General features: G+C 39.5%; 1 protein-coding gene across 1 annotated transcript; it reads right to left on the bottom strand.

The window, feature by feature from the left end:
* Positions 1-399: 399 nt before the first annotated feature.
* On the bottom strand, positions 400-7,887 carry LOC128642400 (vitamin K epoxide reductase complex subunit 1-like protein 1). Its single transcript, XM_053695157.1, has 3 exons — positions 7,640-7,887; positions 4,847-4,956; positions 400-1,631 (listed from the first exon to the last, which is right to left on the bottom strand). Exons 1-3 carry the CDS (start codon positions 7,807-7,809, stop codon positions 1,402-1,404), a joined length of 510 nt encoding a protein of 169 aa, XP_053551132.1. The 5' UTR covers positions 7,810-7,887; the 3' UTR covers positions 400-1,401.
* Between the last annotated feature and the right edge of the window lie 7,801 nt (positions 7,888-15,688).

The raw sequence follows: 15,688 nt of genomic DNA, 5'->3' as shown, positions 1-15,688 counted from the left end.
TTTTAAGGAACTTTATTTAATTTGTCACCCACCTTTTTTTTTATTTTTATTTTTTATTTCATTTGGATACTATTCACAAGGGACCGACATTATTTTGGACATTTGATGAACATCATTTTTTTGGACACTGTTTTTTGGACCCTTTGCATCACCACTTTTAACATCTAGTTACGACCAGATATATTTATATGAATACGTATTGATATTGTCATTGTTTTTAACTTCATTTAATGATGTTTTAGAAATTTTAGCCATTGTTTATTCATCACATGGATCCATGTTTTTGTCTTTTATAAACTGTAAATTCATAAATAATTTTATTTACTATAACTTTATGTACTGTAAAGCAAGTGTTTGTTTCCTGAAATCTCCAGTTGTTAATACAAAATGACACATCAGTAGAGTAAATCCCGCTTTATTATAAAATGCCATAAAAAAACGGAATGGTTTACAAAAAAAAAAAAAAATGGTTAATTAACATTTAAAACAAATTGTACATTCAGCAACACTTGACAACGTGACTTCTGAATAGCAGTTTGTTCGAGATAACGCAATAAAATGTCAGACTACAGTTCACACAATAAATGTATAAAAGCAGAATTCTAGATGATTTTCCTGCAGCTGTAAATTACCTTTAGTCTCACCATATGGTGATAAAGATTATCCTTAAAATGGTCAGTAAGCAGAACATAAAAAAAAAAAAGAATAGATTTAAGCTGGAGAAAGTAATGAATCCTTTTGTTGGCTGACTCAGTTGCACTGTAGTGAGACAGTCACTCTGCCAGGAGCAAATGTAGTTCATAAATCACATTAACCTGGTTTAAAGATGAGTTTTAATGGTCTCTAATATAATAGTGAATACGATCGTTTCACAACTGGAAAAATCTTACAATACAGCAGCTTTGTCCTGACGCAAACACACATTCAGCACTTGAGTATCATAGATATTATAAATGCAGCTTTTTATTAAACAAAATATCCCCACAGCATGCCAAAAAACTGGCATTAATTTTACAGTTAAAAATACTCCAAAATAAGAAACAAAATTAAATTAAAGTATGATGGATTGTAACATATTTGTCTTAAACACCCTGAGATAGGCAGCACTCTGTTACAGTTTCCCAATATATGGGACGGAGCACTAACTCACTTCAAACCATTCCTTCTTTGGCATTTAAAAAAAAAAAAAAAAAAAATAGGATAAAGGGATTTTGTTGCATAAAAACCCCAATTGGTCCATTATTTGAGGATGAGAATTAATCACATTCTGTTTTCAGCTTTGTCCCTGAGCTTCAGGTTCCAGATAAGAATACATTTTCATCCCTGTTTGTTTTGTTTATCCATCGCAGGTTGTGTAAAATGATGGACATAAAGCAGGAATTACCCCAAAACTGAAAAACCTCAGTGTTTCTTGCGTTTGCTTTTCGATTTCTTGGGAGGAGCGCTAAGATATTTGCGCCGCATGATGTTCAGCAGCAGAAGACTGAAGTTCAGCATGTAGGTTGAGATGCAAATAACACAAAAATCTTTAAGTACGTAGAGTAGGATGTACGCCAGGTAGAGAGAGCCTGCTATTGACACCAGTGATGTCCCGATCAGCGTGACTGTGGCGGCAGCGGACTGTGAGAATCCTGTTACATGAAGAGAAAGGGAGTTATACAAAATGCATAGAGCAGTAAACTTTATGGGGGTGCAAAAGGAAACCGAGGGGTACACAAGTATCAGTAGTGAATTGTCTCAGCACGGTTTCTGCTGCCCGAGACAAGTCGTGAAAAATAAAATTAGCTGAACCACTTCAGAAGGGGCACTGGGAGCAGATATATAAAACTTACTTTATCGGTATGTGCTTTGTATATAGAGATTTCTTTTAGGGACACTAAACCAACATTTTTTTCTTTCAGGATTCAGATTAAAAATTTAAGCAACTTTCTAATTTACTTCTATCAATTTTTCTTCGTTCCTCTTGCTATCTTTATTTAAAAAGCAGGAATGTAAATCTTAGCAACCAGCACCATGGATAGTGCTTGCTTATTGGTGGCTGACATTTAGCCACCAATAAGCAACCATAACCAAGGTTCTCAACCAAAAATGGGCCGGCTCATATGCATCACATTCTCTCTTTTTAAATAAAGATATCAAGACAACGAAGAAAATTGATGATAGGAGTAAATTAGAAAACTACTTAAAGGGACACTGAACCCAATTTTTTTCCTTTCGCGATTCAGATAGATCATGTAATTTTAAGCAACTTTCTAATTTACTCCTACTATTAAATTTTCTTCGTTCTCTGTCTATCTTTATGTGAAAAAGGCATCTAAGCTTTTTTTTTGGATTAGAACTCTGGACAGCACTTTATTGGTGGATACATTTTTCCACCAATCAGCAAGAACAACCCAGGTTGTTCACCAAAAATGGGCCAGCATCTAAACTTACATTCTTGCATTTCAAATAAAGATACCAAGAGAAAGAAGAAAATTTGATCATTTGCATGCTCTGAATCGCGAAAGAAAAATTTTGGGTTCAGTGTCCCTTTAAAATTGCATGCTCTGAATCATGAAAAACAAACACACACACCAACTTGGGTTTAGTGTCCCTTTAAGGTAAAAAAGTATTTAACCCCTGAGAAAAAAAAAAAAAAAAAATACATGTTGCTGTCATAGAAAACAATTGTCCATAACAGCTATTTTGTAATTTTCTTGTGGAGCAGGTTTATATGTGCTTAAGATATATATCAGATTTAAGATATTCCTGCATCTCAGTACACACAAATAAATGACTCATCACACAAACTAAATCTGCTCTCTCTCCAGCTCAAGGATAATAGAATATATCTGCCCGCAGCCATTAAATATACAAGCTTAATCCTGAGCCTACCTAGATATGCTCTTCATCAAAGGCTACAATAAGAACAAAGCCAATTGGATAACAGAGCATTTGATACAAACTGTCCAAGTCTATCAGAATCATTAACTTGACTTTCATGTGCCTTTAATTTAACACATTATACAGCTGCAGAGCTGAAGTACAACGTAAAACATCCAGGCAGAAGAGACGTTATACGCGGTTAGAGTGTTCTTGTCGCCTTTAAAGGGACAGTGCACTCCTTGTAATTACAAGACATTTCTCTTGTGTTGCTATAGAACATATCAGCCAAGTTCAAACATTTTTAAAACAAATTAACATCTTGTTTGCAACATTAGTTTTTCAATTGCAAAACTCTGCTCACCATTTGCCTTATTTTGAGGAGCCGATTTGGGCTTGAGACTACAATCAACAAGTTTAGCTACGGTCATTATGTTAGTTATTATCAGTTATTGCCAATCAGGGAAAGATATGTTGCAGGATTTTGCGGAATCTGTTGGTGCTCTACAAATAACCAATATTAAGTCTGCAGGGGGCTGTCCTGTATGCGATGTAGAAAAGCCAGAATTGACGAAGCTAAATTACACGAAAGGGGGGCAGAACAGATAGAGTATATAGCAAAGTTGCTTAACTAATCATAACTAAACATTTTGTATTAAAATCTCAAGGGACTGTATCTATATCTAGTATATACAGGGCGCTGTTAAATTCCCAGGAAGTGCGTAATATTACTTATCTTAAGCTTAAATGGAGTGAATTTATTCTGAATCAAAACAAGCTGGATTTAATGACGAGCTCTTTAATCAGGACAACTAAAGCTATGAAAGCAGAGTACTTTAGAGAACAGCAAATCAAAATATTATACTAAGATTTCATAACTACAAAATACTTCTCATACTGGGTAAAAGAGAATCACAAGTTATTTTGTGCACTGTTTTTGGTCCTGTCCAATAATTCAAAGGTTCTGGGGGGGGGGGGGGGAAATCTCTTTTTGGGTATTGAAGATGCTAAATCAACATATTAATCTTTCCAAATATAATATCTTCTTATCCACTTTTGAGGAAATGGGTAGAAATACCCTATTATTGAATACAGTTATTCTTCTTGGAAGGAAAATAATTCTAAAATATTGGCAAAGTTATAAAGAACCTAAATTTACAGAAGTTAAGAACGGATTAATATACAAAAATCAATTCTTCCTTTCAAAAATTCAATTTTCATATTAGAATCAAACTTGAGGGGAGTGGCTGCTTCCAGAGGGCTGCCCAGCAGGCGTTTCTTTTGTTTTTTACAGCGGGATGGAAAATATAAATATTTTGTTTTTTTATACGTTCAGTTAACTTGTAAAGTAAGGAGAGGTGGAGGGAAGCGGGGAAGGGAATAGAACTGGCTGTTGATTAAAATGGGATGCTTCGACTCCCAATTATGTCTACTTTGACTTCTTTAATAAAGCTGGTTTAAAAAAAAAAAAAAAAAAATCTCAAGGTGCCTGATGTCCCTTTTAAAGTGTTAAAGCTTTCTGCACTGTTGCTTGCATATATGTGCTTAACCCCCCCCCCCCCCCACAAAAGGATTAAAAACCATAGTCAAAGTCAGCTCTGTACTGGAACTACTGCTTTTACCCACAGTGCCGCCCTTCGTTGGCTCAGAGCCTGTGTTCAGCTCCGGATCAGTTGTGTATTACTGGTTTAAACAAACAGGTATAGGCAAGCAAATGTGCAATAACAATTATGTAGCTTTAGGTCCCTCTATTTCTGAAAACTTTTTTTTCTCTTTTTGCAACACAGGGAGGGGACCCCTTCCTAACTAGCCAGAGCAGGGAAGGCACAAGATAATCATATTCAACCCTTTTTAAAAGGGGTATGCTCATGTACTGTAAAACAATGTATTTTCAGAACAGTTTTAAAAAAACAAGTATTTTATCTCCAGGTGTTTTGCAATAAAATAAAGTATGCATGTGACAGTTAAGTGATGCGTTTCTTACCCAACAGAATCTGCAGTGCATAAAACAGAATGCCAAACACACTGTTGGGCTGATTCAACAGACTCTGAGCTCCCAAGATATTCTCCACCAACCCAAATCCTCGTCCCCATCTGGAATTCAAAACGAGACAGTGGTCAGAGCACAGACTTATGGGATATATGGTGCAGCCAGCAAACAAATACATCAGATGCAGGAAAGACAAGTTACACAGACTATATCACAAGCACTAAGCATAAGGATGTTTGTATAAAAAACAACTGTTGACAAACAGACAAATGTCAAGAAGTGGAAAAAGTAGTTTAAAAAGTTCCAGTGCTCCAGGACTTGCCAAGAATATAAAATTCATATTTATTTAACACTCAGCCCTATCTCCAGAGCCGACGAATGGAAAGCTGCCAGCACACAGAGATACTGTAACAAGTCAGCCAATCACAGACTGCCTTTTGTAGAGGAGCAAACAAAGGGCCCCTTCCTTATCCTTTATCTGCAAGTAAGAGAGGGACACGTACATTAGCGCGCCTGCCTCCATCTTTCTATTCAAGGCCCTAGTAGAAAGAAAAAAAAAACCCACATATGCATACATATATAAAGGTCAAAACTGAAATGTGAATGGGTGCATTTCAATTTGAAATAGAATCCGCTTGCAATATACTTAGTATATTAGTAAAAGTGATTACAGTTTTCCTGTGGCATATGCTGTGAACCAGTGGTACCAGGTCATACAAGCCACTGTTGACTCTCTCAGCAGGCACAGAGTTAAAGGGACAGTCTACACCATCATTTTTATTGTTTTAAAAGATAGATAATCCCTTTATTACCCATTTCCCAGTTTTGCATAACTAACACATTTATAATAATAAACTTTTAACCTCTGTGATTATCTTGTATCTAAGCCTCTGCAAACTGCCCCTTTTTTCAGTTCTTTTGACAGACTTGCAGTCTAGCCAATCAGTGCCTGCTCCCAGATAACTTCTCGTGCACGAGCACAGTGTTATCTATATGAAATACGTGAACAAACACCCTCTAGTGGTGAAAAACTGTTAAAATGCAATCTGAAAGAGGTGGGCTTCAAGGTCTAAGAAATTAGCATATAAACCTCCTAGGTTAAGCTTTCAACTAATACCAAGAGAACAAAGCAAAATTGGTGATAAAAGTAAATTGGAAAATTGTTTAAAATTACATGCTCTATCTGAATCATGAAAGTTTATTTTGGCCTAGACTGTCCCTTTAATACGGATACACAGCATATGTCACTAAAAACCAGTAATCACTTTTGCTAATGGAGATATACTGCAAAATATGCTTCTATTTCAAATGAAATGCTCCTGTGCCCATTTCAGTTTTGACCTATTCCTTTAATGACTGTTGCGATTATTTTGTACAAGATCTATGGGGCAGTGATTTTACCTCCTTCATCCCACATTACCCCAAACGCCACGACTTTACTAGTACCTCCCTCATTACATACATCACCCTCACTCCTGCTAACACTCAGCGGTTCCTTCAAGCATTAACCCCCTCTCAGAAGCACCTCTGACATTAACCCCTTGAAATCTAACTCTTAACAGTGTATTCAAGCATTAACCCTTGAAACTCCTCAACACTTTTAGCAGTGTTTTACTGTATTAAACGCTTTCTGCTCGATATCATATTGTCCCCCACAAACCTCTGTCTATTAGCCCCTGCAGCCTAGTACTGCCTCCCTGTAACGTGCCCATGTGCAGCCTCCCTGTAACGTGCCCATGTGCTGCCCCCCTGTAACGTGCCCATGTGCAGCCCCCCTGTAACGTGCCCATGTGCAGCCCCCCTGTAACGTGCCCATGTGCAGCCTCCCTGTAACGTGCCCATGTGCAGCCTCCCTGTAACGTGCCCATGTGCAGCCTCCCTGTAACGTGCCCATGTGCAGCCTCCCTGTAACGTGCCCATGTGCAGCCTCCCTGTAACGTGCCCATGTGCAGCCTCCCTGTAACGTGCCCATGTGCAGCCTCCCTGTAACGTGCCCATGTGCAGCCTCCCTGTAACGTGCCCATGTGCAGCCTCCCTGTAACGTGCCCATGTGCAGCCTCCCTGTAACGTGCCCATGTGCAGCCTCCCTGTAACGTGCCCATGTGCAGCCTCCCTGTAACGTGCCCATGTGCAGCCTCCCTGTAACGTGCCCATGTGCAGCCTCCCTGTAACGTGCCCATGTGCAGCCTCCCTGTAACGTGCCCATGTGCAGCCTCCCTGTAACGTGCCCATGTGCAGCCTCCCTGTAACGTGCCCATGTGCAGCCTCCCTGTAACGTGCCCATGTGCAGCCTCCCTGTAACGTGCCCATGTGCAGCCTCCCTGTAACGTGCCCATGTGCAGCCTCCCTGTAACGTGCCCATGTGCAGCCTCCCTGTAACGTGCCCATGTGCAGCCTCCCTGTAACGTGCCCATGTGCAGCCTCCCTGTAACGTGCCCATGTGCAGCCTCCCTGTAACGTGCCCATGTGCAGCCTCCCTGTAACGTGCCCATGTGCAGCCTCCCTGTAACATGCCCATGTGCAGCCTCCCTGTAACGTGCCCATGTGCAGCCTCCCTGTAACATGCCCATGTGCAGCCTCCCTGTAACATGCCCATGTGCAGCCTCCCTGTAACATGCCCATGTGCAGCCTCCCTGTAACATGCCCATGTGCAGCCTCCCCTGTAACATGCCGCGTTTCCCTATCGTTCCCAGACCGCGTTTCCCTATCGTTCCCAGACTGTCCCCTCACTAACACACAACAACGGCTACTCTCAAGGCTTTGTCCCATTCATTTTCTCTCACACACCTGGAGGTGAAGACTTTGGAGCAGCTGATGCCCGAATTGATGTCACATAGTGCGGTGTAGTCGGGGTCCCTCTCCTTGGAAGTCTCCACATGATAGGCATACACTGAGAGGGCAATGCCCGCACCACAGAACAGCAGCCTCAGCACCCGTTCCCAACTCGGCACCGCCATCCTGTACACTAAGCTGACGTGGGCACAGGAGAGCAGGGTTGTCACTCCGCCAGGGGGATACGCCTCAATGGTCAGCAAACCTGGGAAAAGGCGGGTCTTATAAGCACAACCCGCTGGAAGTTGTAGTTAATTGTATAAACCAGCACAATTAGGCTCCCTGGGTTACAGCTCATTGGTCAATTGCACAGGAAAAGGCGGGTCTTAGAAGCACAACCCGCTGGAAATTGTAGTTCATTGTATCAACCAGCACAATTAGGCTCCCTGGGTTACAGCTCATTGGTCATTTGCACAGGAAAAGGCGGAGTTATATAGAAGCAGAAGTTTCTGGGAAATGTAGTTTATTTAAAGCCAATAGAATCATATGTGGCATTGCAATATATAGGTTTAAAGGGACAGTATACACTCATTTTCATATAACTGCATGTAATAGACACTACTATAAAGAATAAGATGCACAAATACTGATATAAAAATCCAGTATAAAACTGTTTAAAAACTTACTTAGAAGCTGTCAGTTTGGCTCTGTTGAAAAGGTAGCTGGAAAGCCCACTGCAAGTGGCAAATAAGACACTCCCCCTCCCCCTTCTTTTGCATATGAAAAGACCCTTTACACAAACAGGAGCAAGCTGGAGTAGGTAGCTGACGGTATTCACATAAAACTTTGGGGCTTGGTTAGGAGTCTGAAAATCAGAGCAATGTTATTTAAAAATAAGCAAAACCATAGTTGCCAACTGTCCCGTTTTTGCCGGGACAGTCCCGGAATTTGGTACCCAGTCCCGGCCATTTAAATGTCCCAGACTGTCCCGGCAAGATGAGTAGCAGCTAGCTCGAAGTGTCGTACTAGATCAATACTCTCACAGTTTGGCTACGCATTGCAGCATGAAAAACCAATTCCTAATCAAAACTACAACTCCCATCAGCCTCCAATCATGCACAATGCCCCCGGCGCGCGATTTGTATCAAACAAACCAAATATTGCTACTTGCTTTTTTAGGTTCCATGAATCGGACCTTCTCTGTGAGGTGGGTGTGAGGAGAAATGTGGAGCTCTGGTTTGGTTTGGCTGAACTTATAGGCGTTTATTGACAGTGCGGGGTTTCCTTGTGCTTATTTAAATACTTCTAGCCTGGGTATTGCAGCAGCTGACGAGGAGTGGGCTTTGTGCAGTGCAAGTGAGAGGGCTGCTGCCCGTACAGGCACACGCTTGTATAGGTAAAACAAAGCAGGGTCACCAGTTACTGAAATACAGAAGCTCCATCCATCCAACAAGACGGCTCATTCAAGTCGTATGTCGGAGGTTTCAGCAGAATGGGCTGCAGCTGCTTCCAATCTCTGCTGTCTAGCATCAGAAGCAACTGGACCAACCTAGTGACTGTCAGCCTGCAGACATGATGCTGTCTGATGAGTTGTGGCTGTAAAATGTGGCATAGGTTTTCTCAAGTCTAAAAAGGGCAGGAAACGCCAGGAGCTCCTGACACTTGGGGTGAAGGTAGGAGGTAGAAGTGCAGTATTATGGCAGCCTCTGAAACTCTTTGCCTATTCGCACATTAATTCATTGGTCAGAAGAGCAGCTTTATCGCAAAAAAAAAAACAAGATACATCATTATTACTTTTATTTTGTGTGTTCTATTATCTAGGGAACTGCTCTATACCTCAATGTGTCTTGGAATATAATAATTAAAAAAAACAAGCTGTTCTGAAAGTTCATTTATCTTTTTAAATAGAAATTCTGCAGCTGGACATTCTTTGTAATTTTTGTATGGTGTTACTTACGTTTGTTTTCTCTTTGGATCTTTCTTTTTTGTATGTCATAACTAGGTGAAATATTGAGGTGTCATATAACAGCAAAATTGTTTTAGATTATAAAAAAACACAACACAAAAAAACAAAACCTGCATTACTGTGCATAACATAACACACAATTTAATAAATAAATTTGTAACTGGGACACAGATTAAAACATTATACAAATAGTTTTGGTGTCACAAGGAAATTGCTGAAAAAAAATAAATTTAAAAAATCCTGCAGTCTTGCATGTCTTGTTGTTGAAAACACACCAAGAGGAATGAAGTCTACAACAATAAATTCCAGAGTGAAATGTTATTAATATAGTTCCAAATTAGGTTATGTTGCCTGTAAAACCAAAGGTAGGTCTCTTGATGGAGAGACATTTTCACAGTGCTTTAGACAAATATTTTAGTCACCAAGGTAACACGTCACACACACACACAGCCCCCTGCTCACCCAACCTGACCCCACACACAGCCCCCAGTTCACCTTATCTGCCTGTCTCTCACACACAGCCTCCAGTTCACTCTATCTGCCTGTCTCTCATATACCTACACACACAGCCCCCAGTTCACCCTAGCTGCCCCTCTTACACAAACCGCCCCCTTTTCACCCTACCTGCCTCTCCCTCTCACACAACACCTAGCTCATCCTATCTGCCTGTCTCTCACACACCTACACTGAACCCTATTCACCCTACCTGCCTCTCCCTCTCACACACACAGCCCCCTGCTCACCCTACCTGCCCTACACACACACACTCCAGCCGACCCTATCTGCCTGCCTCTCACACACCTACATACACAGCTCACCCTATCTGCCCCTCTTACACAAACAGCCCCCTGTTCACCTTACCTGCCTCTCCCTCTCACACACACAGCCCCCTGCTCACACTACCTGCCCTACACACATTAGACATCCCCCAGCTAACCCTGTCTAATTTATATTTTGTCTTTAATATTGGTTCTTATGGCACTTATTCTTTAAAATTATTTTTTTTTAGCATTTTCATGTTTTGTTGCTTTATTTTTTTATTTATACCTTTTAGTTTCATAATATATATATATATATATATATATATATATATATATATATATATATATATATATATATATATATATATATATATATATACACTCTGCACCATAAAAAAATAGGCAGAGCTAAATTATGCTAATTATGTGGGTTTGGCAAAGTGGGTGGAACTTTACGGCAGGGGGTGTGGTAAACATTTTCATGCGGGTAATTGTCCCTGGAATTTTTTTTCAAATGTTGGCAACTATGGCAAAACTATACATTTATTTTTTTTAAAAAACTTTATGGGCTATATAAATAGATCATCTACAAAACATTTATGCAAAGAAAAAAATGAGTGTATAATGTCCCTTTAAGGCAATAGCAGCAAATCGTACAAGTAATGTATCTAAGTATGAGGGCTACATTATGACAATACACAATTTTAGTGTAATAAATGCTCTACTTTTGTAACCATGAGGTAGATAAAAACTTATCAAATGATTTATTTATCTTCAAAAATTTCCATACACTTTATGGTGAATTTTACAGAAAAAAAGTTAGGTAACCTTTGTAAAGGGTCGAGATTTACCCCTTAGTCTTTAAACAACAATACGTGTGTGTATATTGCAATCACATAAGGGCACTCGCAGGTCTTATCTTTAAAAATTATTCCTTTATTTATATTCCATATAAAAGTTGACGTTTCGACTTGCACATAAGGCTTTGTCAAACCATCAGTACTCAGTTAAATGAAGGTTAAAGAGACAGTCAAGTCAAAATTAAGCGTTTATTAATCAGAGACAACATGCAATTTTAAATAACTTTCAAATTCACTTTTATCATTAAATTTGCTATGTACTCTTTCTTTGTTATCTTAGTATTCTTTGTTGAAAGCTAAACCTAGGTAGGCTCATATGCTGCTAATTTCTTGCTCTTGAAAGCCGCCTCTTCTCTAAGTTCATTTAGACAGTTATTCACAGCTAGACAGTGCTAATTCGTGTGTGCCATATAGACAACATTGTGCTCACTCCCATTGAGTTACTTATGATACAGCACTGATTGGCTAAAATAAAAGTCTGTTAAAAGAACTGAAATAAGGGGGCAGTCTGCACAGGCTATAATACAAGGTAATCAAACCGGTAAAAAGTAGAATTTATCTTTGTGAAGGATGCATGAATCAAGTCACATACAAGGTTACCCTGGAAGAAAACTTGCTTCTTTCTCACAATGTTCCTCAACTCTGAGGATTGTTTTTTTTCCCCAGCAGGACAATGCTCTATGCCACACACAGCCAGGTCAATCAAGGTGTAGACGGAGAATCCCCAGATCAGGACCCTGTCATAGCAGCCTAATCTCCAGCCCTGAACCCCATTGAAAACCTCTGGAATGTGATCAAGAGGGATATGGATGCTCACAAGCCATCAAACAAAGCCGAGCTGATAGTATTTTTGTGCCAGGAGTGGCATAAAGTCGCCCAACAGCAATGTAACAGACTGGTGGTGAACATGACAAGACACATGAAAGCTGTGACTGAAAATCAGGGTTATGCCACCATATATTGATTTCTGAACTCTTCCTAAATTAAAACATTAGCATTTGTGTTGTTAAGAAAAGAATACAAACTTGTGTTCTTTGCATTATTCAAGCTCTGAAAACACTGCATCTTTGTTATTTTGACCAGTTGTTAAGTTCTGCAAATAAATGCTATAAATGACAATATTTTTATTTGGAATGGTGTCAGTAGTTTATAGAATTAAACAAAAATGTTCATTTTACTCAAACACACACCTATAAATAGTAAAAACAGAGAAACTGATCATTTTGCAGTGGTCTCCTATGATAGGTGATTTCCTATTTTGAGCCATAATTATATATATATATAAAAAAAAAAAAAGGATTAATTTGTGAGTCATGATTACTAGATTTAGAGTTTTTTGTTTCCTTTAAAAGGAAAGTAAGCTAAAAAAAAAACATATTTGGTAGTATTCGTTGTGGGATATTCGTCGTGGGATTTTTTTTCCAGTTACCACCACTTATAATAATATCCCAAACCTTTGTTTCCCTATTTTAGTGAATAAAACAAGGAGGTAGGCAACATAACACATTTATCAATAAGGATTTACTAAAGGAGAACCCATTTTAATAAGGCCCCATTTCAAATCCTGTTACCTTAGATTACAAAAATTACCTGGCAGCCCCTTTTAAAGGGACATAAATCCCAAAATGTTTTATGACTCAGATAGAGCATGTGATTTTAATAACTTTCCAAATTGCTCATGTTATCAAGTTTGCTTCATTCTCTTAGTATCCTTTGTTGAAGGAGCAACTATGCACTACTGGGGAGCTAGCTAAACACATTTGGTGATCCAATGAAAGGAGGAATTTATGTGCAGTTACCAACCAGGAGCTAGCTCACAGCAATGCATTGCTACTCCTGAGCCTACCTAGGTATGCCTTTCAACTAAGGACTGCATACAGGATTCGGATCAGCAGCTCCATGACCGGCTCTACTTAGGAAACACAACACCGCAGAAGACACAGGTAGAGGGTGGATATGAAACCCTCACGGGCTAAAAAAAGATTTACAGAAAAAGACTAACGTAACACCACTCAACAGACCACAAAAGGATTCAAGGTTAGAACGCGTGTACACATAGGATTCACATTGGGACATATAGACCAAGGTATATGGGGGTATTACGGACATCAGTCACCCACAAGTAGCGTCACACATAGGATTCACATTGGGACATATAGACCAAGGTATATGGGGGTATTCCGGACATCAGTTGCCCACAAGTAGCGCCACACATAGGATTCACATTGGGACATATAGACCAAGGTATATGGGGGTATTACGGACATCAGTCTCCCACAAGTAGCGCCACACATAGGATTCACATTGGGACATATAGACCAAGGTATATGGGAGTATTACGGACATCAGTCTCCCACAAGTAGTGCACACATAGGATTCACATTGGGACATATAGACCAAGGTATATGGGGGTATTACGGACATCAGTCTCCCACAAGTAGCGCTACACATAGGATTCACATTGGGACATATAGACCAAGGTATATGGGGTATTACGGACATCAGTCTCCCACAAGTAGCGCCACACATAGGATTCACATTGGGACATATAGACCAAGGTATATGGGGGTATTACGGACATCAGTCTCCCACAAGTAGCGCTACACATAGGATTCACATTGGGACATATAGACCAAGGTATATGGGAGTATTACGGACATCAGTCGCCCACAAGTAGCGCCACACATAGGACTCACATTGGGACATATAGACCAAGGTATATGGGGGTATTACGGACATCAGTCTCCCACAAGTAGCGCTACACATAGGATTCACATTGGGACATATAGACCAAGGTATATGGGGTATTACGGACATCAGTCGCCCACAAGTAGCGCTACACATAGGATTCACATTGGGACATATAGACCAAGGTATATGGGGGTATTATGGACATCAGTCTCCCACAAGTAGCTCTACACATAGGATTCACATTGGGACATATAGACCAAGGTATATGGGGGTATAACGGACATCAGTCTCCCACAAGTAGCGCCACACATAGGATTCACATTGGGACATATAGACCAAGGTATATGGGGGTATTACGGACATCAGTCTCCCACAAGTAGCGTTACACATAGGGTTCACATTGGGACATATAGTCCAAGGTATATGGGAGTATTACTGAAATCAGTCGCCCACAAGTAGCGCCACACAGAGGATTCACATTGGGACATATAGACCAAGGTATATGGGGTATTACGGACATCAGTCTCCAACAAGTAGCGCTACACATAGGATTCACATTGGGACATATAGACCAAGGTATATGGAGGTATTACGGACATCAGTCGCCCACAAGTAGCGCTACACACAGGATCCTTTCTTTGAGATCTAGACTTAGATCTGTTTTTTTCCTAATTGGATATATAGCTCTCTATTTGAGAGATAAGTATCTACTTCATTTAAAGACAATTTTGGACATATATATATTTTTTACTGTTTTTCAGGTTGGCCAACCGCTTTGCTTGCCATTACGAACTGTTCATTTTATATCCCTATATTTATATTAATTGTTTTACTCTGCTATAGGGAATATGATATATATATATATTTATACATATTTTATTAAATACATTTGTCATTTTATCAGATACAATTGTGTGATTGCCATTTTACACTACGGTCTCTACACAAAGTATAAATATTTGATTATTTTGTTTGTATAGAGTATACGCCTTAGAAAACACTGTTTTGACTCACTAACTAGAGTCGTTAGGAGCACATAGAGACCCAAGAAGATTTGCATTTGACTTTACCATTCTGACCGCATTTGTAACATATATATATATATATATATATATATATATATACATATATACACACACACACACATGTACACAGTGCTTTTTTTGTAAAAGAAAAGATGCCAGTACGCCAAAAAAAAATAATATATATATATATATACAGTTGCAAGAAAAAGTATGTGAACCCTTTGGAATTATATGGATTTCTGCACAAATTGGTCATAAAATGTGATCTGATCATCATCTAAGTCACAACAATAGACAATCACAGTCTGCTTAAACTAATAACACACAAAGAATGAAATGTTGCCATGTTTTTATTGAACACACCATGTAAACATTCACAGTGCAGGTGGAAAAAGTATGTGAACCCCTAGACTAATGACATCTCAAAGAGCTAATTAGAGTGAGATGTCAGCCAACTGGAGTCCAATCAATGAGATGAGATTGGAGGTGTTGGTTACAGCTGACCTGCCCTATAAAAAACACACACCAGTTCTGGGTTTGCTTTTCACAAGAAGCATTGCCTGATGTGAATGATGCCTCGCACAAAAGAGCTCTCAGAAGACCTACGATTAAGAATTGTTGACTTGCATAAAGCTGGAAAGGATTATAAAAGTATCTCCAAAAGTCTTGCTGTTCATCAGTCCACGGTAAGACAAATTGTCTATAAATGGAGAAAGTTCAGCACTGCTGCTACTCTCCCTAGAAGTGGCCGTCCTGTAAAG

Source organism: Bombina bombina, chromosome 11, assembly GCF_027579735.1.
Source record: "Bombina bombina isolate aBomBom1 chromosome 11, aBomBom1.pri, whole genome shotgun sequence".
In the NCBI taxonomy this organism is placed as follows: Eukaryota; Metazoa; Chordata; class Amphibia; order Anura; family Bombinatoridae; genus Bombina; species Bombina bombina.
Note: the sequence above shows the minus strand (reverse complement) of the source record. Positions and strands in the feature narration are given on the sequence as shown.